The following is a 26,628-nucleotide window of genomic DNA, read 5'->3' on the forward strand; positions in this document are numbered from 1 at the left end:
CTGCTGAAGAGGAGCGGACGAATACACGCGCGCACGCATACGCTTCCCCCTTTTTATCTTTTATTGTAGTGAGCAAGAAGGGAAAGGTGCGCGCCGCGCCCCTCGTGCACAGCGGGCTTTCTCACGCGCCTTTTCCCTCTCCCTGCCCTTAATTTTCCACAAGCTTAGTGTCTCGTGCGCTCGACGATGGAGCTCGAAGAGCCTCTGCTACAGGGAATCCTCTTGCTTCCGCCACAGGGGATGCTGGGACAGCTCAAGGTTTGCAGTGCGATAAATTTATGTTGTTATTCTCTTTTATCACCTTAACGTTCCATCCGGTTGTTTGGTTTTATTAGCGGCAGGAAATTCCTCTTCCCCATTATACTCTCTTATTGACCTGGCTAACACGTATCCGAATACACGTATCTCACTTATTTAGCTTTTCCAGTCACCTTAATCATTTCTCTCTCAATTATTATTTAACTCTAACCTACAAACCATCGTTATTATTCATCTACGTTTGCTAAAAAATTTTACCTCTCGTTTTTCCCATAACTCGAAACAATGACAATTTACTTGGTACACTAGGATTAAAAATCCTTTCTCCAAACACGCGTTTCTCTCTCTCTCTCTCTCTCTCTCTCTCTCACACACACACACACACACACACACATTGTATTAGGACCTATTATCAGACGCATATATAAAACGAAAATATTCGAAAGATAATATTTGAAATACATTGATAATTATAAACGCGCTCTGTCATATTTTAAAAATATACAATTGCAAGTAACAAATTGCTGCTATTAAATTTCACATTATGACTTTCTATAAAAATTTCATATTAATTTCTTTCAATTATTTCTGGACTTGTTATTTCACTGCTTACATTTTTATTATTTTTCACATTCGACCAGTAGATTATGTGTATGTAATTGTAAATAAATTTAGTAATGAAAGTAATGGTGTTTAAATTGAAATTAAGTTTTAATTAAAGTTTTAATTAAACTTTCTTTTAAAAGTAATAAGATAATGCAGTTAAAAATTAGACTTTACTATTGTATTCTTGCCAATAGATTTTAAGAAATTATTTGGTTTAATTGTAATGTGTTAATCATAAATCTTAACGCATAATGAAATAAGGTTTTAAAACTTTTAAAAAAAATTTCTTGAAAAAGAAATTCTTTTCTAGTAAAATAACATAATGCAATAAACTTATTAATTGATAGTTTAAATCGTCATTCTTAAATACAGTTTTTTTGCCTTGATAAGTTATATATTTCTTATTAAAATTTCAGAAAACGTGGCATAAGAAATTTTGCCAAATTTTCAAAGCTAGTAAGTATGGCATTCAGCGACTAGAAATTTATGACAATCAAGAAGAAGCTTTAATTCAACAGAATACACAGCGCATTATTACCTTAGAAGCATGTGTAAAAATTGCACCAAGTAATCAACTTCATGTTTTCACTGTTCGTACTATAGTTTTGCTTTTCAATAAAACTATTATAATCAGAAAAATGTTATGTTAAAAATATTGAAAATGTTTTAAATATATATATGTATATTTATATAGATAAAGAAGGTACAATTAAGTATTTTACAAACTTTTAAATTGCAAACTTCTAAATAATTGCATAATGGCATAAATTAGTAAATTATATCGCTTTAAGCTATTTGTCCTATAAATTCATATTCTGATTATAATGTTGGCTTAGTAATATACATATATATATATATATATTTATATATATATATATATATATATATATATAAATATACGTACATATTAAAATCTAAAATATGTTTGTAGTTGGTTACAAAAACGGGAGTCCATCACTTTGGTTGCTGCTCCGAAGTAGAGATGGCCAATTGGATAAGTGCATTTCAATCTGTTGCCTTCAAAGACGATGCGTCAAATGTCACTGTAGAAGAAGATAATGATTTATATTGCACAAGTGGAGAGGGCGTATTCTCTGTTAAAATAGCTGAAACGGATGCCTCGAAGAAATGTGGCCTCGAACTATGTAAAAATTATACGTTGATAGTTGGTGCAACTGAAATGAAATTAATGGATGGTAGTAGAATGATGTATACGTGGCCTTATCAGTACATAAGAAAATATGGTTATAGAGATGGAAAATTTACATTCGAAGCTGGAAGAAGATGTGGTTCTGGAGAAGGTGCCTTTTGTTTAGAGCACAAAAACCAGTTGGAAATTTTCAGGTGCTTTGTCTCGAATAAAAAGAAAATGAAGCAAATGCTGAACGGCGATAATAGCCCAACCGTAGAATGCAACGATGCTCAATTTCACGCTGCCTTATCAATGGAAGCTGGATCTCGATCACCCTTGCCACCTTCCATGAATAGTTCAAAGAATCTAATTGATTTAGACATTCCATCATTTTCTCAAAATTCACAAAAGCCTTTATTACTAGCTCCAATTTCTCCTATGGAATCTGTTAAACCTCCATTACCAGCTAAGCCAAAGCCAATAAAACCTCCAAGAAAACCTGTATTTACATCTAAGTTAGAAAAAAAGTCATTTGACTGTGAAATTTCCGATCTATCAAGCTCTGGAAAATACAGAAAATTAAATTCCACATCACCCGACTCATCCCAAAAGCACATTGTCATTACCGACGATGAAAAGCATTCTTACGATTTAGTTGAAGTCAGAAGTGACGCATGGAAGACCCATGGAATAGATAATGTACCCCATACCGAGAGGTTAAAACAATCAATGCAAATTAAAAATGAGAAGGACAGCTTAGAAGATCCTCATTATGAAACCATGTCGTTTCCATTATCTCCGCAAAATTCTACTAAAAGCAATTCCTCCTCAATTATACATAATATTCCCAGTCCAAACGACCCACCAGATTACGATAGATTGCAGCATTTTGGATCGATATATAAAAGTAAGAAAAAACCAGGATATAGAACACCAAATTGCTCCACCATATCTCAGAACTCACAGCTTATATCTCAAGCTTCGTTAGATTCCAATCTCAATTGCAATAATTACGATGTCGTTGAAGATATGAATGCAGTTAGATTGACAGACGACAATCATCATGGCTACGGTATAATAAGAAAAAAGTCTAATTCTTCTACATCTAATAATATGATGGAGCCAAAACACAAAATCGTTAATGATAGCGAATATGCCATTGTATCAAAACCTAAACGAGTTTGAAGTTAAAAAAAATTATTGGCTTTAAATTACTTACAATCAATAGGATTATTAGAAAAGCTTAGTAAAGTTAAATAGACAATACTTCCTAATAATTAATAATACATTATTTAAAAGCTATCGCAATATCATGCGTTACATCAAATTATTTATATAATGTTGATTTTCTCATATTACCAACATTGCCAAGTTTCCTTTTAACGGCTTTTTTTTTATAATTTAAACAATTTTAAGCTAATAAACAAATTTATTATTTAATACATTTTTTAAGTATTTTTTATTTTATATTATGGAAATATTTAGAGAGAATTTATTGATTATAATTTATTAATTATAAGGGATAAAATTTTAGCGACAAAAATACATATAGAAACTTTTTATATGAAAAAAATTTTTGTAACTACATGCGCATGTATACATTAATTACTATTATTATTATCACATTTTAATTGATTTTAAGAAATTTGAAGCCTTTCCTTTACGTTAAGGAATACATTTAAACTAGTATTTAATATCTGATGTGATTCTCATACTTTGTTTATGCGATATTGATCTTGTTCCTTGTTCAAATCTCTGACCAAGTCTTGTACATTTATTGACTGATCGAAACCTTGATCTAGTATCTTATTGTTATATGATGATGATGATTATTATTATTATTATTATTATTATTATTATTATTATTAATAGTAGTAGTAGTATTAGTAGGAGTAGCTGTAGTAATAGGATAAAAAAAACTCGTACCAAATTTTTCTTAATTTTTATCAGATCTTTCAACTCTCAGAGTCAAACCAGTGTACTTATACTTATACTATGACTGTCATATAATTATACTTGTTGTTATTGTTACATCGAATTAACTTCTGATAAGACATCAGAATAGGTTTATATTTTTTAAATGATATTTTATATATATATATTGCATTCACTTTCATACTTAAAGTGTAGGTTATGAGGTACCTAAAATGTCTAATCGTGATATGTCTCTAAAGCGACCAAAGAATGATGCGAGACTATGAGCACAAGCAAAAAATTTTTACAACTTACGATTTGCCATAAAAAAAATCAAAAGTAAAAAATTCAAAATTTTTTGAGTCATTTATGATGTTGATAGTCTCTTGTGTGCCTTGTCATATTATAAGAAGGGACAAGTTTTGCAGAACCAATATTTCTTAATTTAATAAGAATTTGTTAGCTTTAACTTTTATTGAATTTTGTCCACTATACTTTGTTTAGCTTCTTCATCTTTTTTTTCTTCAAATTTTATAAAATTGTAATTAAATTTATTATTTAAATGACTATTTTATAAAATGATTAAAGAATTTTAAATTATTTAAGTTTTGTTAAGGATTTTTGTATATCAAATTTAAAGTTTTATATTTGAATAAAATTTCTATTTCATATTATAAAATTGATAAGAAACATATTTCCATCGACCGTTAATGATAATCTATCTAATACATTCTTCTTTCAATACAAAAAGTAAATTAACAATGTGCTTATAAGTAAAGTTTTATTTCATGTTTAATTAAAATCTATCGAACAACATTTTAACAGTTTGTAATATTTATCATTTAATTAATATAAGACATTTTTATTATTACAAATCATTCTTAACTAGCTAACAGTATTATTAAATGTTTTATTGCAAATTAATTTTTTCTTCGATAAAGTAATTCTATTTGTTTTAAGCTCTTTTTATCTAAATAAAGAATTCTCAACAAAGTCTGTCATAATAAAATATTGCTAAGCTTGTCCAAGCTATTAAGAACAATGTGTTATAAGAAACTGTATTTTTTTTGTATATTTTCAAAAAAAAGAAAAAAAAAAAGGACCATAAATATACAATAAATTTTTTTAAAAAGTTTATAAGCGTCTTTTTATTTATTCTTATAATTTTCGATGTTTTCAGATTGGACATTTAATTGGTTATTATCCTCTTCGATTATTTTTTTATCAATTGCTTCATTTCTTATGGCAGCTACAGTTTTGAATGTTTCGTTAGCGATAGCTTCAAAATAACCCTCTTGATCGTCTTGTATTTTTCTAACTTCTTCACCTTTTTTTCTCAAAATTGTTTCAATATTTCGACATGCGTTGTTATCAAACCATCCTAAATTATCAGCTATTAAGTGGTTATTTTTACATTTATCACAACGAACGATTACAACTCCTTTCTCATAAGCAAGTTTCGAAATAATTTTACTACTTCTGATATTACATTTTTTACAAGTAAATACAATTTTTAACTTTGCTTTGATTTGTCCCAACTTTTGTTTTTCAACTTCATTACTATTATCACTCTCTGATAATATATTACTATTTGCTTCTAATAAGCTTCTTCTTGACAAAGAAAAATTACTGTGTTGTAAGAAAATAACTTTATTATGTACATTTTGTATACCTATCGTATTTGGTAGGCGTTTTAATAATATTCTGAATCCGTGATTCAAAATTTGTCGAGATAAAAACATATTTCAAGGATTTATTTGAAAAATCACTTTTATGAAATGACAATTACTAACATAAATTAACAAATTAACAAAATTTAACAACTTAACCTAAAACTATTAACAAAATATTAATATTTGCAGAAGAACAAATATCTCAATTATTTGATAAACGATTCGTTCAAACGTATAAGAATTAATTTTTCTACATCCACGTTTGAAAAGAATACATTGTTAACAAAACAAAAAAAACGCAAAAAAAAGCAATCTGTCCGATATAAACACACTCGAAAAAGACAAAGACCATTGGATTCAAATTTGACTAGAATGTTTATTCTATTTCTGCTCGAATTATCGACGACTCGTGTTCGCTCCGTTAAGTCCCAGATTCTGAGTTTTGATTTCAATAATGTAATAAATTTTACGAAAATTTTAATTATTTATTCAATTACTTAATCTCGCGAAAATTTCGGAAGCCATTGGTTTCTTATTTAATGCATTTTAATCGATAAATATATAAAGGCTTAAGGCCTTAAGATTCAATCCGAAGAGTTTGTAAACAAAATTGATTGAAATGATTATATAAAATAAATAATTAGACCTTCGAGTTTAACCCTACAGAAATAAATAAACATAAAAAATCCAAAAGTACAATAAACACTGATATATTTATTCTTTTTTTTCTCTCTCGCATTATTATATTTATATATTTATGTTTATAAAATTTATGTTTAACTAAATTTTAAAAATATAGATTTTTCTGTTTATCCTAGGAAAAATAATTATTATTAAAGGCATGAAAAACGAGAAAAATTTATTTTGCATAAGCAACAATCGGCAGATAGTATAAGATAATCAAATATTTAATATATGGAAGTCGTATAAATATTAATTAGAGTCATTCAAGGAATAAAATTATTGCATAATTACGAATAACAATAGAGGACGCAAAGAAACTTGGTAGGTGTGTGAAATTTTGAAAAGCAGATAATAGATAATTCTTGTGCAATAATAGTAAAATATACTCTGGGATAATACGAATGATTTAGCCGAATAAACTTTGGTTCGTAAATCACTGATTCGAGTGTCTCGAGAGAGAGTTTAGGAAAGTAGACGACCACCAGAATATTACTAATAATTTATTTGAACAAACAGAAATATAAATATCCATACAAGTGTTAAATATAATTACTACATCGGTCGACTATATTCTGCTCGTATAACTAAATTATTGACAACTAAGTAAACTCCATCTGTATTAAAATAATCATTCTAAATTAAAAAAAAAAAAAAAAACTATAAACTGTGTAAACATTAATTTGCAGCAATCAGCATTTAAAATAATTCGAACTATTTTTTATCTCGTAAAGCAGTATGTGTAATAACTCAATTCAAACATACATTAGTGGTAATGTAGAGTGTGATAATATTTAAAGGATGCGAAGGAACGGACACAAAATATTACTTTCTAGGGACAATTAGACCGTGAGTCATTTCCAGCTTTATACGTAAGAATGCGAAAAATATTTTTCCAAAAATAATATAAGTTATAAGTTAAGGTTATTCAAATTTACTTTCAATAATCGCGTACTTTTATTTAACACTTATGTCACGATATCTTAGCTATTTGCTATAGTTTCTGCTTATCCCCCCCCCTACCCCCAATAAGCTTACACAGTATGCGCATAGAATTAAAAAAAGCCGCCTGCGCATGTCGGCTATGTGTGCGTGGATTAACATTGCGTATGGAGGATTGTATGTCCGATGCTATTGGATCCGAATTCTAATGCATGCCACTTTACCAGGGCGTGTCATCACTTTCCGTTCCGACTCCTTTAATTTTGCATTTAAAATTTTGTTTATTCATTGTTTTTTTGGTTTTTTATTTCTTTTTTTTTTTTTTTTTTTTTTTTTTTTAGTTAATAATCGGACGATAAAATGAGGGGGAATAATAGTTTAAGGATAGTTTTTAGTTTGGTGATATTTGTAACAGTACTTCGTGCTTGCGCAGGTGAGAATTGCTATTTATTATATTATTTTACAAGTAATTGAAGTAATTAAAATACCTTCGTTAACGAATGGGAATAAGATTAAATTTTTATCGATTATGCATTTCCTTTTTATTATAATATATTTTTATTTCAATGGTGCTTGTATTGTAAATATTTTTTACAAAAAAAAATTTTACCTTTAATATAGTGCTTAAGCAAATAATCAACAAGATCGAGGCAAATACTAAAATACAATTTTGTTTAATAGGTCAAAATCTTAATAATACTGCGGTGTGGTGCACTGTGTCGGAAGAAGAGCAAAATAAATGCGAGGCATTTGCGAGAGCGGTTGACAGAGCAATTTCTTCGTTCAGAAATTATTACATTTCTATAAAATGTAAGCAAGCATTTAGCAAAGAGGAATGTATGGCTCTGCTGGATTATGAAAAAGCACACTTGACTTTGCTCGACGCTGGTGAAGTATTTGTTGGTGGAAGATATCATAGTTTGGTACCTATAATGCAAGAAATCTATGAAAGCGGAGTCAATTATCAGTATGCCGTTGCTGTCGTAAAAAAGAATTCCTTACCTGATGTATTACACATTAGAGATATACGTGGAAAAAAAGCATGTTTTGCTGGAGTTGGAACGTTAGCTGGTTGGGTCGCACCTATTTATACCGTAAGTTGTAAATGCATGAGAAACGTGTGAGAAAAAATTTAATTTTGACGTTTACGAATAGTTTACTTAAATTAGATCCTTAAAACGAATATTAATAATAAATAGTAAAAAGAAAAAAAGTAAGTAAATAAACATTGATAAAAGTATAAAAGTACTATTATAAACTCAAAATAATTGTTTATAGATTAATTATATAAATAAGATAAATCAATAAGAATATAGTAGGAATTAAAAATTTAATATGCTGATATATATATATATATATATATATATATATATATTATATGCATGTATATTTATTTTAGTTAATGAAGGACGGCGGCATGGAAATAATAGACTGTAATAATCACGTGAAATCTACAATAAAATTCTTTGGCCCAAGCTGCGCTATTAATTCATTGATTAACAAGTATAATCCATTGGGTGATAATTCCGATCAACTATGTAAACTTTGCATCGGCAAAGTTCCCGGAGGAAAATGTACAAACGCAGATCCTTACGCGGGCTACGAAGGCGCGTTCAGATGCTTAGTCGAAGCTGGAGATATTGCATTTCTCGTTCATACGACTGTTAATGAAATGACGTCAACAAATTTTGATTTGAGTAAGCTTATTTTCAATCGCTATTCATATTTAGTGAGCTAAATATAGCTATCGCTATTCATATTTAGTGAGGACTGAGTGAAATTCGAACGATCGAAAAGTAGAGTTGGATTAAATAATTATTATTTATATTTAGATTCTGTAACGAAAGATCAGTTTGAACTGCTTTGTCAAGATGGTTCGCGTAAGCCTGTAGATGAATTTGCTAGTTGCAATTGGGGAGAAATTCCATCGAATGCTATTGTGATTTCGTCAGCAACAAATCACGATAAACGGAAGCTTTATCAAAAATTCCTCGAGGAAGCTGTTAAGATTCTTGGAAAACATGAAAACTCCACTAGCTCGTCCAATAATGAATTTTACAATAATCGTTTTGACGGTAACCAGGGAAAGAATTATGAAAGCGAACAAGATTTAGAATACAATCAGTACAATAGAAATCAAGAAAATCGTAATAACTATAATGACATGGCCTCTTGGAATTCAACAGGATTCTTCGACAGAGATAGAAACTTCTACAGTACTCCGGAAACTAATATCGAAACAATCGAAAAATTCTATCTATTTGAATCTGCCCCGCGTTATGGCATTCACCATAATCTTTTATTTTCAGTAAGTTGAATTTAATTTAAATTAATCGTGGAGTACACTTTAAACATTTAATTCGGTTAAAATATTATAATTATTTTCATTTTAAAAGTAACATTGATATTTCAAATTCAAATTTATATTTCCAATTTAGGATTCAGCGAAAGATTTTGTTCGTATACAAGAATCCGATCAAACTTTCTCTGGATACATGAAAAAATCTTTAGATATGGTTTATGCTGTAAGACGATGCCCAGTAAATAGAATGAGTTTGTGCGTCACATCGGAGGCTGAATTAGAAAAATGTATAAAAATGAAGGTAGAACCATAAGCATTTAATATTAGATTACATAAGCAAACGAGTAATACAAATAAGCAACTTATTCTGTCGTTAGATTGCCATGAAAGCTCAACTATTGAAGCCAGAACTATTGTGCTTCAAAGGCCATAGCCAAATTCACTGTATGCAAGCCATACAGAATGGGTAAGTCTAATTAAACAATTACATGTAATGTAAGAATAATTAAAGCGTAATGAAGCTATGGCTCTTCTTATTAAAAAATTCATTTACGCAACTAAGCTGAAAGAATAAAAAGATGATGATTTAATGATCGCAGGCAAGCCGATGTAACGGTTTTGGACGCCAGTGACGTATACACAGCTGGTTTACGTTATGATCTTATACCCTTTGTCTCGGAGGTGTACAATCTTGGTGCTCCAGCTTATTATGTTGTCGCTGTGGCAAAAGAGGAAGATGATAATACAGATTTAACATATCTTAAAAACAAATATACATGTCATCCAGGAATAAATACCGCCGCTGGTTGGGTATATCCACTAGCTTATTTACTTTCAAATAGCTGGATAAGAGGCTATGGTTGCGATTCCGTTCGAGCTGCAGCTGAATATTTTACCAAATCCTGCGTACCTGGTGCACTTAGTCCGGAGTATAATACTGGTAAATACTTCTTTTTTTTTTTTTTGACCAATTATGCTTATCTTCATCGCTTATCATTTAATTTTCCAAGACATTCCTTATAATTTGTACAACCGTCTTATGTGTTGATAAATCGAATACGCTCATTGTAATAAAAGATTCAGGAAAGGATAAACTTGATTCAGCGAAAACAGTGATAGCACATTTAATGACTAAATTCGATATCTATTTTGAAACTATGATTGTCGAAGCATTAATGAGTAAAGTAATGGATGTCAAATTTATTAGGAGTACCTTATGACAATATGTGCGATCTTTGTCACGGAACGAAGGATCGCTATTGTCGTCGCGACGCCTCGGAAGTCTATTACGGGCACACGGGGGCGTTCCGCTGCCTCGTGGAAGGCGGTGGTGATGTGGCATTTGTTAAGCACACGACTGTCGCCGAGAATACGGACGGCAAACGTCGTGAGTTCTGGGCGCGCAACACATTTACCAAAGATTTTCAATTGCTGTGCCCCGATGGTACACGAAAATCCACCCTCGATTACATGAGCTGCAACCTGGGGAAGGTCGCGGCCAATGCCGTGGTCACGCGTGGCGGTTACTACGGATACAATAAAACACAGGTAAGGCAAGGCTACGAGATACTTTAATTTGAAAAAAATTTCTTCTGCTTCATAATATTATTGAAGAAATTAATCATTATAAAGGCCTTCCGACTAGGACTATTTATAATTGAAATTTTGGACATTCGTTGTTCAAATTTACGTTATTTAGTGACGTTTGACAGAGCAATTGTTATGTAGTTTTTACTACTTTATGATATATTGATTAAGAGGAAAAACAATCGTGAACAATATTCATATTGTATGCGTACTTGAATGTACGTGTAAATATACTGAAAATGTATGAATATGACGATCAAACAATACTTACTCAATTATCCTATATGAGATTAATCGTAAAGAGTCGTTATATTAAGACAGTAATTAAAAATTACATTCAATTGTGTCAGATTGCGTTTGTAAATACTAGCTCTAATTAAAATTTAATTGACCATAGAAAAAGAAGGAGAAATAAGGGTGAAAGAGAAAATATCTTAAAAATTAATAAAATCTTTGTAGATAAACGCGTACGCAAATCTACTCATCTACGCACAGCAGTTTTACGGTAGCAAGGAACAGGACGAATTTACATTCGGTATGTTCTTTAGTCAGCCACCTTTCAGTGACCTCATCTTTCAAGACGCGACGCAGCAGCTCACGATCGTTCCACCCGAGAAACGAGAATTCAGCGCTTATTTAGGACAAGACTTTATGAGAGCCAGAAGAATCGTCGATTGCACTGCTGGATCATCTTCCATCGAGTATTCGTTAATTGGAACTATTGTCACGATTGCAATGACGCTTGTTTTCGGAAGATAAAATGCCGATTTACCCTTCTCACGCAACTGCTTGCATAGAATATTAGAATTTTCGTAATGTTCGTTACACCGAAGCAATTTCAACTTTGTATTATTATTATTATTATTATTATTATTATTATTATTACGATTATTACGATTATTACGATCATTGCGATTACTTTTATACGACGTAAAAAAAAATTGAAAAAAGCATTGTGAAATTAATGTTTCGGAAATTTTACACTTTTGTTTTTATATTCTTAATAATTATTGAGAACAATTTTAGTAATATAAGTGCAATTTTCGTACAAACTTCTTTATAACTATGAATATTTAAGATATTCAAAGTGCCTTTAAGAAATCAATGAAAAATAGAGAGGAAGGAAAATATAAGTGAAACGTAATGAAATGTAAAAATTCACTTGCCTTAAATTTTAATGGTATTATTCGCGATGACAATTTACGAATTGTATATAATTATTTTACAGTATATTTACATTAAATATAAGGATAATATAAAAGAGCGTATAAGTAATAGAAAGTGAAAATATAAATTCTACTATAATTTTTTGGCTAAAGCGGATTGGTAGTCTGTTTAGTAGAATAGAGATAAGAAAATGCTTAATGAATTGTAAATTGTGAGGATTATCAAGTACAATTAATTGAAAAAAAAAAAAAAAAAAAAAAAAAAAATCACGTTTACGAGTAATATTGTCTAAAATTAAAATTTATCTAAGTTTGAGCTTAAAAAGGAAGGTCGTTTGTCGTATCATTGATTATAATTTATATTGTCTTGAATGATAATTTTAAAGTTAATGTTAAAGTTTGAGTGATGTTATTTTAAATAATAAATTATGTACTAACTTTAATCAATAAGAATCGATCGACAAGATGATTGGCATTCTATATGGTATGACGAGTCTTATGCAATCCAATTATTCATATGGTAAATGAAAATATTTGTTACGATTTACTAAACAGACTAATCGATACTTTAGTCGATAGCCAAGTAGTTCCAATGCAATTAATGCCGTCCATTTTATGTTTGATATTAAATTACGAACTTTATATATATATATATATATATTTATATACATATGCATTTTCGTACTTCATTGATTTTTATAAAAGTAATATTTATCATTGTGAAATAAATTTTTTTAAAATAAAATTCAGCTGCTTTCATTTAAAACTACCTTCACATGTATTGTCACGTTTGTCCCACGACGCTTCATACCCGCAAAATTTTCAATACAAAATGCTTATTTTCGTAATAATGGATATCTCAAATTAATTTAAAAATATTAAAAAAAAAAAAAAAAAACGCAAAAAATGTTGATCGATAATAATGTGATAAATCATAATGCAGTGCGTAAAAAGTTTGTAAGGCAGTCAAAAGAGACGCTAACTATGTAAGTATGTGCGGCACATAAGAGTACATGATAAAATTTAATTTTTGAAAACAATTACATAAGGAATGCATTGGCGATGAAAAGCCAGCCACACAAATTGAATTTAAAAGGAAGGTTAGTAACACCTCAAGATTGGGCACGATTTGACACATGGGCAAAAGAGAATGCAAAACCTAAAAAGCTAATAGTCCAAAAAGACGTAGTATGTACAAATATTGCGATATACATTCTTTTAATGAAACTATATTTAACAAAGTGGAATTATTCGAATCGTAATAAATTATTCGAAGGTCATTAAAATGAAATACTTGCCATCATTCACAAAGTCATTATTTAAGATTAACTGACTAATACCAATACTAATAATCGTGACACGAGTATGTATCATTGCTTTACCTTATAATCCTAATTTCACGTAAAATTATGCTGTGGAAATCGTGGACAAAACAACGCTTAACTACCACCATCCATTATTAAGTCATGTTTAACATTTCAAATAACGTTTCAGATAAAAAAAAAAAAAAAAACAAAAAAGCTCAGCCTCTAGATAAAGTATTTCTAATAAATTCAAGTAAGCTTTTAATTATTACCCTGTGCGCACTAATTGATATTACAACATTATCCGTCACCAATAATAAACCAACTATTAATTACGCTCTCATCAGCTCTCACCTCCAAATAATTAGTTAGAAATTAAATAAAACAATTACAGGATTAAACTACGAATGCTTCGTTTAATACATTGATATCTCGGGAGTTGATGTAGGGATAGAAAGCAAAGAGACCATTCAATTGAAAAAGAATGAAAACTTTTTAATCTACGCCCCCTTTGTCCCAATTACCTATTAACCGACCTACCCACCTCCATTAATGCCTATTATTAATTAATCGTTGAAGTTCCGGAAATCTAAGCCACTATTTTGTCTGATACCGCGACTGACAATTCTCGCGGAGCCCAAGAGAGACTTCAACGAATTTCCTTGCATCACTCGCCTCCTCTGCAGCCGCACCCTTAAATTCAAGGCCACCAGGCGATTGAAGCGGCTCGCCAGGCCGCGATGTCCAAAGTTCGGCAACAACTGCAAGAAATGGGGTGTGAGGTGCCCGGCGTTGTTCTACAACGCCACCGACCTCATTATCAAGCTCAGTCAGCCGAAGAAGCGAAACGAGCCGGATGATTGCAAGCTGGCAAACGCGACTCCACGAGGCTGGATATGCGTGCCGAATGACAGGACCAATATGCTCGCCCAGCCGAAGGGCTTAATTAACGAGACCTTCTTATCGAAGGACATGATTTGCTATGCCGCAAAGCCGACGAAGGTACTTCGATTATACGATTAATAGCAGTAGAATCGAATGAATACGAGTACGTACGTTGTCTGCCTTGAATTTTCTACGCGCATCAACGATACTTTGATTTATATATAATTTATGTTTAATTTCGACATTATACACAGAAGAGGGAAGCGGGACGATAGAATCTTCTTATTTCGACAAACATTTTATTAACACACTTCACTATCATGATCATTCGCATTGATTAAAAATTTTAGTACTCTAAAATTCTCTAATCATGGGTTTCAAACAATTTTAAATCTCATAATAGAAGATATTTCGCTTCATCACATTACACTAAGAAGTATTCTAATTTTTTGATTGATTTTTTTTTTCTTTCTTCTTTTTTCTTTATTCTTTTTTCTTTTTTAATAAAAATCTAATGAGATTTTTTCGATTTTGACTTAAAATAATTAATGTCATGCCGACAACAACAACAAAAAATTAATTAGAAGTAGATAAACAATAGATACATTTACGCTGATTTCAGATATCACCGTGGGTAGACTTTTTAGCATTACCATCTTACAAAATGTTAAAGGATAATGAATCCGAAAACGCGATCAAAATGAAACAGAGAATTGTAGAAGAACTTAAAGTAAGGGGTAAACAAGCATTAAGTAAACAAAGGCAAAAGGAAGGAGTAGATTATGAATATTTATCGAGAACAAGTGAGAAAGAAGAGGATGCGGAAGAAAATAAGAAGATGAAAGATCATCAAACGGATAAAGACTCCTGGCGTTTTGTTAATACGAAATGTAAAGAATTTCCACCAAAAATTTCAAAAAGTGCATTAAACCACGAAGGTTATTTCAAAATTATAATTACAATATTTATATAATATTTATATATTATCTATATAATATATTTTTCATTAACAAAATTGAAAGCCAAACAAAATACATATGATATTAAAAGATAATAAATTTCATTATAAATTGCTTTTATTTAGCATCCGAGTTAACAACAAAACTGGCTCAACCAAGGATAAGGAAAATGAAAACTTGTAGGAAAGATCCACTTAAAGTTAAAGAATCGGCGAAAAACGCACAATCCACTCCAAGATTAGATAATTTAGCAAAGCCAAAATACGTTAGCCAACCAGTTGTAAAAGATAAGCCACGAGAAAGAGATGAATACGACCGGCCCATATTTGTAATACCGGTACGTTAAATTTCTCGAAATATTTCTCGAAAATTTATCGCCACCTATTACATTTTATTTATACCAACTTATTAGTTTTGAATTTGAAAGAGGAAAATCTTTCCCAAATGAGTTTTAAGAATATCGTTAATTTTCCAAATCATAGATAAATTCTGAAATTAGCCATACTTTCACCATTCAAATTACTAAACTATTTTAAGCATTTTAAAATTATCTTTACTTATTCGAAAAATGTTTATTTTTAATTATTATCTACAATCAAATTGATAAATGAGAAAATATTCAAATATCTCTTTATATATATATATATATATATATAGACTATAAATTGTAATTTTTATTCTTATTTGATTTTATTTCTTCTAATCGTGTATTAGTAATATATGGATAATTCATAGTAAATTTGCTTGTAAAATTTGACAATAAGCTCAAAAACCTTGAAATAAATTTCTTTTTAATAACTACTGGACAGTACATGTTTAATATTGGATGAAAATTATTATTAGAATTTTCGTATAATTTTCCTATTATAATTACAATGTTTAAACTTTTTAATTTACAGCTATATCAACGAGTATTACCAAAAGCTAAACCATACAAGCTAGCTGAATGCAAACAAGATAATGAAGATGAAACTGACGAGAGGAGAGAAAATAGGGAAAACGAAGAGAGAGAAAGGAAAGAAGAAAAAAGGCTTTGTAAAGAAATTAATAAAATTATTTGCGCACCCACGATAGATCCGCTATATGATCCTGTTGGAGCTGAACGACAGATGAAAGAAAGAAAACGCGCATTTAAAAAACAAAGGAGAATTGTATTCCTGAATTCTAATGAAAATTTATAATAAAAAATTCATCATATTAAAATATTAGAATAATAAATTTATATGCCAATGAATTTAAAGATAAAACATAAAATGAACGATTAAAAGTAAAAAAGAAGAAAACAATAAATAATGTGACTGCAATGGAAAATAATAAATAAAAGTTGCTGTATAATTAAATAATGAGATTGTTGGGGCCGAAACGTTAATACTATAAATTATATATCGATTTATATGTGTGTAAAATAAATCTATTATATATAAATTTTTATTATTAAAACTATTGCTTTACTCTATTGCCGATAGAAACGTTTAGAAAAGGCTTAAATAATTAAAAATTTATTTCATATTAGCATCTTTCACGTATAAATAAAATGTTTTCTTATATGATTTATATAAACTTATTTACCACGGTTGCACTGCTACGGACATATAAAATATTTCCATCGCAGAATAATTAGAGATATTCCCTGTAGCCCCATACGATGGGGCAAATCAACTTATGTATTTGTTTAAATGTAATTTGCTTCTTTTCACAATTAAATAATAGATTAAACCAATTATTTTTAATATTCTGAACATTATTGTTTTCATTTGTTTTCATAATACATCGTAAACGTATACACAATTACTTATTTTTTTCATATATCGAGACCCAATATTCTTATTAACTGATTGATCCGTAAAAGAATATCCACCATTTTAAGTATAAGTTGTGTTGAAACAAATTTTATATAAAATAATCATATGAAATGATAATATTAGATATACATATATATAGTAATATATCTACTTTAAATTACAATTTATCTATCAATTTTTTTTATCTGTCTATTTGTCTCTCTATCTATTTATCTACACATAAAATGTATCTACACAAAATCTTTGAAGCAATTGTATAATTATTTAAAGCTTCGCGTATTACACCAGCATATTCATATTCGTAAAACAAGTTATAAATAAGTCATGGATGGCTTCTAAAACTAAAATAAAAGAATACTAATAAATATTCAATTAATTATAACAAATTCACGTAAATATATCATTATATAATAAAAAATTAATATCATAAAATATGTTTAAAAAAATAATGTATATATATATATATATATATATATATATATGATATACCTGCCGTTTGAATTCATTTTTAATTTAAGAAATAATTATGAAGTAATTCTATGTAAATTTTTTAATATAATTAAGTATTTATATTTACAAATAAATTTACAAGGTTAAACACATTCTCTCTCAATAGCAATTTTTTAAACAAAGATTTTCACTATTGTATTAATAATAATATTTAAATATTTTTTAATCTCTATTATAAAGACAATTTTTACTGTATCATAAAATAATTATTGCCAAGTGCGAAAAACGAAAATTCTTTTCACGTACAATATTTTCATCTTCGTTATTTACATGTATTGTTATACACTTTGAAAGAATCATGATGCAATAAAATTATTCAAATTATGAATACATTATTGTAATTAAATAATATTTTTTATTAGACTTTTTAATGAATTCCTACGTTCTGCGCATGTTATAACACAGTGATTTACAAAATTATATAGAGAAACTACCACTTTGTCTTTCATGATATCAATAAAAATATATAAGTATCTTTGAAAACGACGGTGAAAAATAATTCATACCTTTTCGGTTTATTTTTCACTTTTTATGTTATAGATATTTAAATTCTTTCTGTCCATGCATAAAAAAAAAGAAATGCATCGCTTCGTAAGAAATATGCAACTTTCGCCAAAGAAAGCAATACTTAATATAATAAATTAATATTAGTTTATCGAATATGATTTAAAAAATCTAATATTTTGCCAAATCAATAATATACGTGCATAAAGAAAAGAACAAAATATACTTTAATTTATTACGTCCAGTCAGTATACATAAAAATTTTAGTATAAAGAACATAATGATGAATGTTATATGACAAAATTTCAAAATCTCGAACGATGCTGGAAATATTTTAATCCCAACGAATTTATTGTTTTTTTTAATTCTAACGGCTATAATGGTACTTCAATCTAAACCATTTTAATTCGTTACGATTATAAAGTAAATATTGTAAACTGAATTTCCACACTAAGAATATGGAATTGCATCAAGAATAAGAATTTCTCTTTACATTTCATATGAAACATAATTTTATATAAAAAAAAAAAATTTGTTTAAGACATCGTGATACACAATATGATAAATAAATAATTATGAAAATTAAAAATGAATTTTTACGAACGATTTTGGTTAATGTCAAAGTAATTACAATTAATAAGATGAGGGAAATTTAAAAAAAATTTCACTACAAAATAATACTATTCAATAGAAAAATCTACTCTATTTACAATTAACTATAAATCTTTCTAAAACTAATAATACATTGAATCTGATGTAATATTCATTTTAATCTCTATATTGCGATCTTTTCATTAGCCTCACATTTTGTTATGAACAAAATACTATAAAGATAATAAGTATAAAAAATATAATATATAATAATTGTTTTTAAAAAATTCAGCAATACTTTCCTATGTATAGTTAGATATTTGAATATAATTTGTAATCTCACACTGTTAAAAATGGTGAATTATGTAACCGAGAATAATAATGATAAAGAATAAAGAAAAAGGGAATATCCTTATAAGATCTCGAAAGAGCTTTTAAAAAAACATTTAGTTGCTATTATTGTCTATAATAGATTAATTAAATTTCAATTTCATGTACATACGTATTCATATATTTCATAATTATATACAAATTTAAATTCAGAATGTGTGTGTATAGAATTTATTATGTAGTTGACAGAAATTTTACAGGTATTAAAATGCACTTAGAGATTCATTGAAAAATGAATTATCATATAGCGTAAATCAATTCGTTAATTTGTATTTTATAAGATTTCGGTAAAGGATTGTCGAATCTTAATTTACATAGAAATTAAATTGAATTGCCTTATCAAAATTTATGTAATACATTATTTACCCTGAGACGGGGAGAAGGGATAATTTAATAAAGAGAATGCAATGAATGAGAATTCTTCAAGGTAGAAAGGATATCAACTCGTACATAATTCTAAATATAAACTAAGCATTCAGCTCTCTTACTTTACTCTGATGAATTAAACATGAAAAATTTGTGCCATATTTATTCAAAATTTGTAGGAAATTCCCTTCGCGATGATAAATGTAAATCAATACGGAATAACAACAAACATATATCAATGTGGTACAATAGAATTAATTAAATAAAAATTTAACTTTTATATATAGTTTTTAGCAGATTGCGTATCGTGTTCTTATAGTCATTTCTATATATTATTGTTTTTATTCTACCTAATATTCCTCTTTCATCACTATTCTATGAGTGATCGTAATTATGAGGGCTGAAAGTTTAAATAAAATAAAATAAAAATAGCTATAGTTAAACGTTTAATTAAATTATTAATTAAATTGTGTAATTAATAAGAAAACGAACCTTTTAAAAATTATATATATATATATATATATATATATATATATATATATATTCATCCATAAATATTGTAGATTTGTATATTTACTTTGTATATGTAAAATGACTATTACAGATATAATTATATTATATTATCAAGTAAATCCGTCCTAACAAAATATCTAAACTGCTATATTCAAGATATATCCTATCGTATAAGAATAATATTATCGATAATGGCTGAACAATTTGACATCTTAAGTTATCGTTTCTTTTAAGAATAACATAAAGCCGCTATAATGAACTTCCTAATATACTTAATATTAATTTGCATGTTCATATTGTGCCCATCGATGGATCGATGATAAATATAACTAATAAAAAACGCCAAAAAATTATTCTAAAATCTTTTATTTTATTTATTAGATATTTAAGAAGTCAGTGAGAGTACAAAAGTCCAAAAGTAGGTAAATGTGCAAGTAAGATTTATATATTAAATTTTATCATTATATATTTTATTATTATAATTATCAAAATTATACTTTATATTACATTGGCGCAATATTATTGCTTTGCAAATTGTATTAAAAGTTCATTTTGTTTATATATTTTATTATTGTAAAGATATTGGGTAAAAAAAAAAAAGAAAAAAAAAGCATAGCTTAAATGTACGAAAATTTAAAATAATACTTACATTCTCTATAAAATAGATAATTGCCATTAATCTTACCTATTTCGAAATAAATCACAATAAAAAAATACACCTTATATAGAAAAATCAATGATTTATTATAGATCATATAAAATATAATTATTATAAATATAATATGAAGTATGTATTCAATTCATAAATTCAATAATATTGTCCGTTGAATTGATTCAATTATTATAGCGTTCAAATACAACTATTTTCTAAAAATGTATAACAATACATTTAAACAACGCAGATGAAAGAATTGTTTATGAAACGAATTTTAGTTATTCTCACTCGGCAATAATTAATTGTTTTTAAATAATAAATTAATCAACTTGAGATATTTCTATGTAGTATTATATTGGAATTATACCATTATTTATGTAATGCATTATTTATTTATTACATATTCATTACTTAAGTCATTTATTATTTTATATTTAAGTGTATTTTATAAATTCTATTGCAAATAGACATTAGAAAAGAATGTGTAACTAAGATAATATTATAATATCGAAAAGATATTCGAGTTGAAAAAAATTTGTTATTTTTTCTCGCAAGAGAAGCTTCAGCTTTCAGTATCATCGGATCACTTTCAGTAATTATAAAAAACATGAAAATAATTAAATAAGCTGTTGAAAGCGATATTATATTTTCTAAATTATTGTTCCAATTCCAGTATTTTAGTTGGCAGCACATAAATGTCGCATTGCCTACAAGTATTCGATAGCAAGTGTACGTAAATTACCTTACGATATAATTCTTATACATACATTCTTATATTTTATTAATATAAAACAATTCATTTTCATTTTTTTAGAAAAATTGATGATGTTAATTATTATACGAGATCATAAACATTTGTTCATAATCATTAAGGTATGAAAATTAATGTATGTAAATAATAAACAATAATTAATTATGAAATTTTTATTGCGTTTGATTATTTGTTTCATTTGGATAGAAATTTGCACTATTAGAACTCGCCTATATTAAAATATTTTTTTACGTGTTAAGCGTAAGGAAGGTATGACGTAAGGAAAAATAATATTTTTATAAGCACCCTAGTTAATGTAAAGTGTAAAAAGAATAAGCAAGCATTATTTATATATTGAATTGGATTGTATTGGATTATTTCCAGTTCACTGCTTATCTCAAACTCGGACGTATCTGATATCGGGATTTGAAATATTTTTCCATCGATGTAATTTTAATTTCTTTACTACAGCTACACATCGACAGATCGTATGTATAGAATAATAAAATTAATATTTATAAGTCCCTATAATAGCCAGTTTTTAATAAAACAAAATATTTCCCATGTAATATACTATTTTATACAAATTTTATATAAAATTATGTTACAAGTTTAACAAATTTCAGTTATAAATTTTAAAAAATTATCCAAATCATAATTGGGATCGCTCAAGTTATTATTTGCACTTCATTTTCTTCTATCTTGTGTTGTTTATTTTGATATTAATTCTTCAATGACTAGTGGTATGCCCATCATTGCTCTCCTACTGCTGACCGAGTGTAGCGGGAAATTTCATATCTTGTCTTATTTCTCTAAGCATCCAAAAAAAAAAATTTGATTTCTTTCGATTGTTTTTTTCGATTTTAATTTCTATACTTTCTAAAATTTCTATCCACGGCTTCTCTCCCTTTTTCATGAATCTTCTATGAATTGTATTTATCTTTTATTAACGACCTTGCATGCCCGACTATAGTTACCCATACTATGCTGTGTGTCGATATAACTGTCGTCGTCGTGGCATCGAATAACTGTGTCACTATCGCCACCCAATGAACTTGTTTCGTTTTGTTTCTCACCAAAAATCCAATTCTTAAAGCGCGAACATTATTTTTATTATGTTTTGCTATATAACAATAATTACGGATATTTATATGTTGCTTTAGGTCATGTTAGATTAACAGAGAGTTAGATTTATGTTATAGAGTGACATTCTATTATTATGTTTTTTAAAACAACTTTTGAAAAGATTACTACCAGTGAATTTCCAACTTCTCATTTAAGATTTTTAATTTCAAAAAATAATGATATCCTCTAGTGCTGCATTTTAGTTCAATAAAATAATATTCAATGGGAATTGTCTTTTCTGTTGAATTATGCTGATCGTCCATAATAATCGTCAAAACCTTTTTTTGTTTTAAATACTGTTTAATCAATTTTTTTTTTTTTTTTTTTTTTTTTTTTTTTTTTTTTTTTTTTTTTTTTTTTTTGTAATATCTACGTTTGATCGGATTGGAAAACATGTTTATGATATGATTGGAAAAAATGAAAAAATGAAATATCTCAGAAGATTTGATGGAGTCTTGCAATCTTTGATACACGTCCCCAATGATTTACGATTATTAAATGATCGCAATACATCGAAATAACATTAATAGTAGCATTACAATTTTTACTTTATTAAACGGCATTTTAATACTAAAATATAATTTTTATAATAAATCATTATTCACTTTGGTAAAGTGATAAATTAACAAATATTTTAAAAAATAATGCTATGCTTAAAGAAAATTTACTGGGTTTAGTTAAAAATTTTATTTAAAATATAAGACAATACGAATTAAAGTAAAAATATATTTACTTTAGTAAATTATAATTTTTTTTTTTTTTTTTTTGCATAAGATTATTTATTTCTACTACATTTTAACTCGATAATTCTTACATCGTCAATTATTTGCTCAATTCCATTTTATAATAATTATAATTAAATTTCATATGTTAATAATTTTTTTATATTTATAATTTATTATAGTAATATGAATACAATGATATAAATTTAGAGAATTATTTCTATAATCGAGATTAAATGTATTTAATTATGTAATAACGATTAAAATTATTCGAATAACAATTTAAAAACCTGCTTCTATTATTCGTTCTTTTACAAAAATTCAGATACACAACTTAAGTATCAAAAAGGCCACTTCGATCATAATTATATAAAAATAAAATTTTCCTTATTGTTTCATATCAATGAATTATCAACATGTTGGTAATTAGTGCGCTTTCCTTCATTTGAAAGGCTAAACATATCACTCTTTTCAACATCTGCGCCGAGGAAAATCAGAATGAGCTTTAACACTCTTGAATACATCTGTGTAACTGATCAAATAAAGTATCAGTGAGTCGACAATCTGCTACTCAACTTGATTTGCTCTCAACTTTATAAGTTTCTTTTTCTTCTCCGTTCTCCTCAGCTGTCGCGTACTCGTCAATCGGGTTTTGTGCAAATCCCGAAGAAATGGCAATACATGCCAGTAAAAATTACGACCATGTCGTTGTATGTTGATCAATGATCTCCCTTTTCATTTCTAGATATAGTCTAATTTTTTAATGAAAAATACATTTAGAAAGTTCAAGTACAATTTTATATTTATTAGCTTAAAGAAATATCGATTGATTTCATTGAAGAAATTCCAACGCCTCTATTATTTAAAACTCTGATGAAACATTAAATTTAAATTTAAATATCCTCCTTTCAAAAATATCGCAATTGTAAATCAATGTATTTCTAATTCAATACTTAAAAGATTAAAATATGGCATTCTTTTCTATCTAGCGGTTAAATTTAAAATAATAAAATTTTATAAAATATAACTTATATGAAACATTGTAATTTGGAATATTTTCTTGCTACTTTTCAATATTTTTATTCACGATGTTACATATTTTTATAATTGTCATGATTTTATAATAATTATTAAACTATTATTTATAATTTGAATTATATTAATTAGAAAATGCAATAAATGAATTTACTATCTGTTCATATTTTTTTTTTTTTTTTTTTTTATTATATATCCGTATATACATATTCGCTTATTTATTAGAAAAACAATAAATATATTACTATAATTTTATTAATACATGCTATTTTGTAATTTCATATTACATATGGGAGATGAATTTAATTTGATATTTTCATTATCCTATTTAAATTTTCTGTCGGTAAATACATACTCCAATGTCATGAATTTTATTACTCGTTTATAAATAAGGAAAGAACGAGAAAGAAAGATAAAGTTATGATAGGATTTTTAATTGTATGCATAAATATGTATGTGGTAGTATATATTTAATAGTATTCTTATATAATGTAATATAATAATATAAAATCATAATTAAATTAGAAATATAATAGAAGAATTTTTTATATCTTTAATTTATTCTACTTTATACTAAATTATATATATTTATTTACTTATTTTCTTAATATTTTTTTCAATACATATATATATATATATATATATATATATATATATATATACATACGTATTATTTCATTCAGAAATAAATTTAATAATTCTACATTTGTAATTGTAATTAATTATCAATATTTAATATTTAATATATACATCCTTATTGTTTCTTCATCATTGTAATTATTATTAAAACAGCGAATAAAAGATTATAAAAAGTCTCCCTTCGTGTATATAGAAATTAGATATGTAATTAATCACTAAATAATTAAAGGTTTTCTTTATTTCGTCAGATGAATATTATTACGTTTTCCAAAAAAAAATTATTCAGCTTATTTAAGCTTAACTTACTAGTGCAGAATAATGACAAAACAGACACAATTATTCATAAAAATAAAAATTCTAAACACATACTCTCTCAAATAAAAGATAATTATTGTATATTTCATTTACAAATTTTATCTATAGATTGTATCTCCAATGCACTAATCGATGAGTAATATATGAATAAAAGAAACTTATAAAATGCAAAATACAAAATAATCGAAATGTCAATATCTGGTTGTAGGGGTGTGAGAATCTTAGGAATCACTATTTAAAATCAATTAAATGAAATACTGATGTTACATATTCCAAAAATTACACTAAAATATTTATTATTCATATTTTTTTTTTTCATGTTTTTACCTAATGTAATTTTTATATTCTACAACGCTCTTTAATGCAGATATCTATCGATTCACCAATAAACTAAACGCAATAGGGAAATTAAGAAATTAAAATGTCGCTTACAAGAAGCGGAGTTCATACAAACTTTTGTAAATGCAAATTAACACGGTGCGTATCGGAATATATTCCATATTCATTTAACGTTTCTGCGTGAATTCTGCGTTAATACGAGGACTTTAAATAATCCAGTTAAGTGAATTGTGTATTAACATATAAACTGTATAATCGAATTTTTATTTTTATTACAAAATAGCATCAATTCATATACTAGTGCGTGAGATCTTTTATTTTAATATGAGATTAATTTAATTTAGATATTTTCATTCATGATCTATTATTTATCATTTATGTAATATTGTTCTTTTAATCATTAAAATTCTAAGCAATGTTTACTGTGCATCAATATATATTAAACTTGCAATCATAATTAATACTCATTTGGAATTAATATAAGCAAAATATTTATTATTCGATATATTGCGATGAATGGAAATTAAACACGAAAAATTTATAAAAATGAGATATAAGATAGTCCCGGTAATTATAGACATATAAATTAATTGTACATAACAGATATCATAATGTAAATTTGAAAACAAATACAAGATGTATGTGTGCGCATCTATGTATGCGTGAGGATTAATTAATGCCTGCGTGTAAATATTTAATAATAAATATTAAATAATAATTAAGTATTATAAATTTATAAATATTAAATATAAGCTTATTGAATAGTAATTTTATGCAGTTTTATAGCCGTAATATTAATACAGTCGACTTAATTAAAAATAATTAAAAACTATCTAATAAATTAAATATTCTTTTCTTTTCTCATTTTCTAATATTTAGCAACAATGACAAATATATTAAAAATTAATATAAATATTGGATATTATGAAAAAAATCTTATAGAAATTTATTGTCCGCAAATT

The 26,628-nt window shown here is 27.2% G+C and overlaps 4 protein-coding genes across 5 annotated transcripts; 3 read left to right on the forward strand and 1 right to left on the reverse strand.

Annotated features, from left to right (window-relative positions):
- The first annotated feature begins 45 nt into the window (after positions 1 to 45).
- On the forward strand, positions 46 to 3,358 carry Dok (docking protein homolog). Of its 2 annotated transcripts, XM_011508147.1 has the most exons (3): positions 46 to 258; positions 1,281 to 1,454; positions 1,796 to 3,358. In XM_011508147.1, the coding sequence occupies exons 1-3, from the start codon at positions 187 to 189 to the stop codon at positions 3,179 to 3,181; spliced, it is 1,632 nt and encodes a 543-aa protein (XP_011506449.1). In that variant the 5' UTR covers positions 46 to 186; the 3' UTR covers positions 3,182 to 3,358. The 2 variants fall into 2 exon arrangements, with proteins under 2 accessions (XP_011506449.1, XP_011506457.1); XM_011508155.1 differs by lacking the exon at positions 46 to 258 and having other exon boundaries at positions 1,361 to 1,431.
- Positions 3,359 to 5,045: 1,687 nt separating this feature from the next.
- LOC105368966 (mitochondrial protein import protein ZIM17) lies at positions 5,046 to 5,693 on the reverse strand. Its single transcript, XM_011508168.1, has one exon. The coding sequence runs from the start codon at positions 5,650 to 5,652 to the stop codon at positions 5,059 to 5,061; it is 594 nt and encodes a 197-aa protein (XP_011506470.1). The 5' UTR covers positions 5,653 to 5,693; the 3' UTR covers positions 5,046 to 5,058.
- Positions 5,694 to 7,547: 1,854 nt separating this feature from the next.
- On the forward strand, positions 7,548 to 11,951 carry Tsf2 (transferrin 2). Its single transcript, XM_011508183.1, has 9 exons — positions 7,548 to 7,639; positions 7,888 to 8,300; positions 8,606 to 8,903; positions 9,039 to 9,514; positions 9,645 to 9,809; positions 9,886 to 9,974; positions 10,108 to 10,448; positions 10,716 to 11,056; positions 11,555 to 11,951. The coding sequence occupies exons 1-9, from the start codon at positions 7,567 to 7,569 to the stop codon at positions 11,852 to 11,854; spliced, it is 2,496 nt and encodes an 831-aa protein (XP_011506485.1). The 5' UTR covers positions 7,548 to 7,566; the 3' UTR covers positions 11,855 to 11,951.
- A 1,278-nt stretch (positions 11,952 to 13,229) lies between these two features.
- On the forward strand, positions 13,230 to 16,590 carry LOC105364730 (uncharacterized). The gene is made up of 5 exons (XM_011502744.1): positions 13,230 to 13,449; positions 14,145 to 14,567; positions 15,073 to 15,388; positions 15,535 to 15,746; positions 16,309 to 16,590. The coding sequence occupies exons 1-5, from the start codon at positions 13,324 to 13,326 to the stop codon at positions 16,588 to 16,590; spliced, it is 1,359 nt and encodes a 452-aa protein (XP_011501046.1). The 5' UTR covers positions 13,230 to 13,323.
- The last annotated feature ends 10,038 nt before the right edge of the window (positions 16,591 to 26,628 follow it).

This window comes from Ceratosolen solmsi, unplaced genomic scaffold, assembly GCF_000503995.2.
Source record: "Ceratosolen solmsi marchali unplaced genomic scaffold, CerSol_1.0 scaffold10, whole genome shotgun sequence".
Classification (NCBI taxonomy): Eukaryota; Metazoa; Arthropoda; class Insecta; order Hymenoptera; family Agaonidae; genus Ceratosolen; species Ceratosolen solmsi.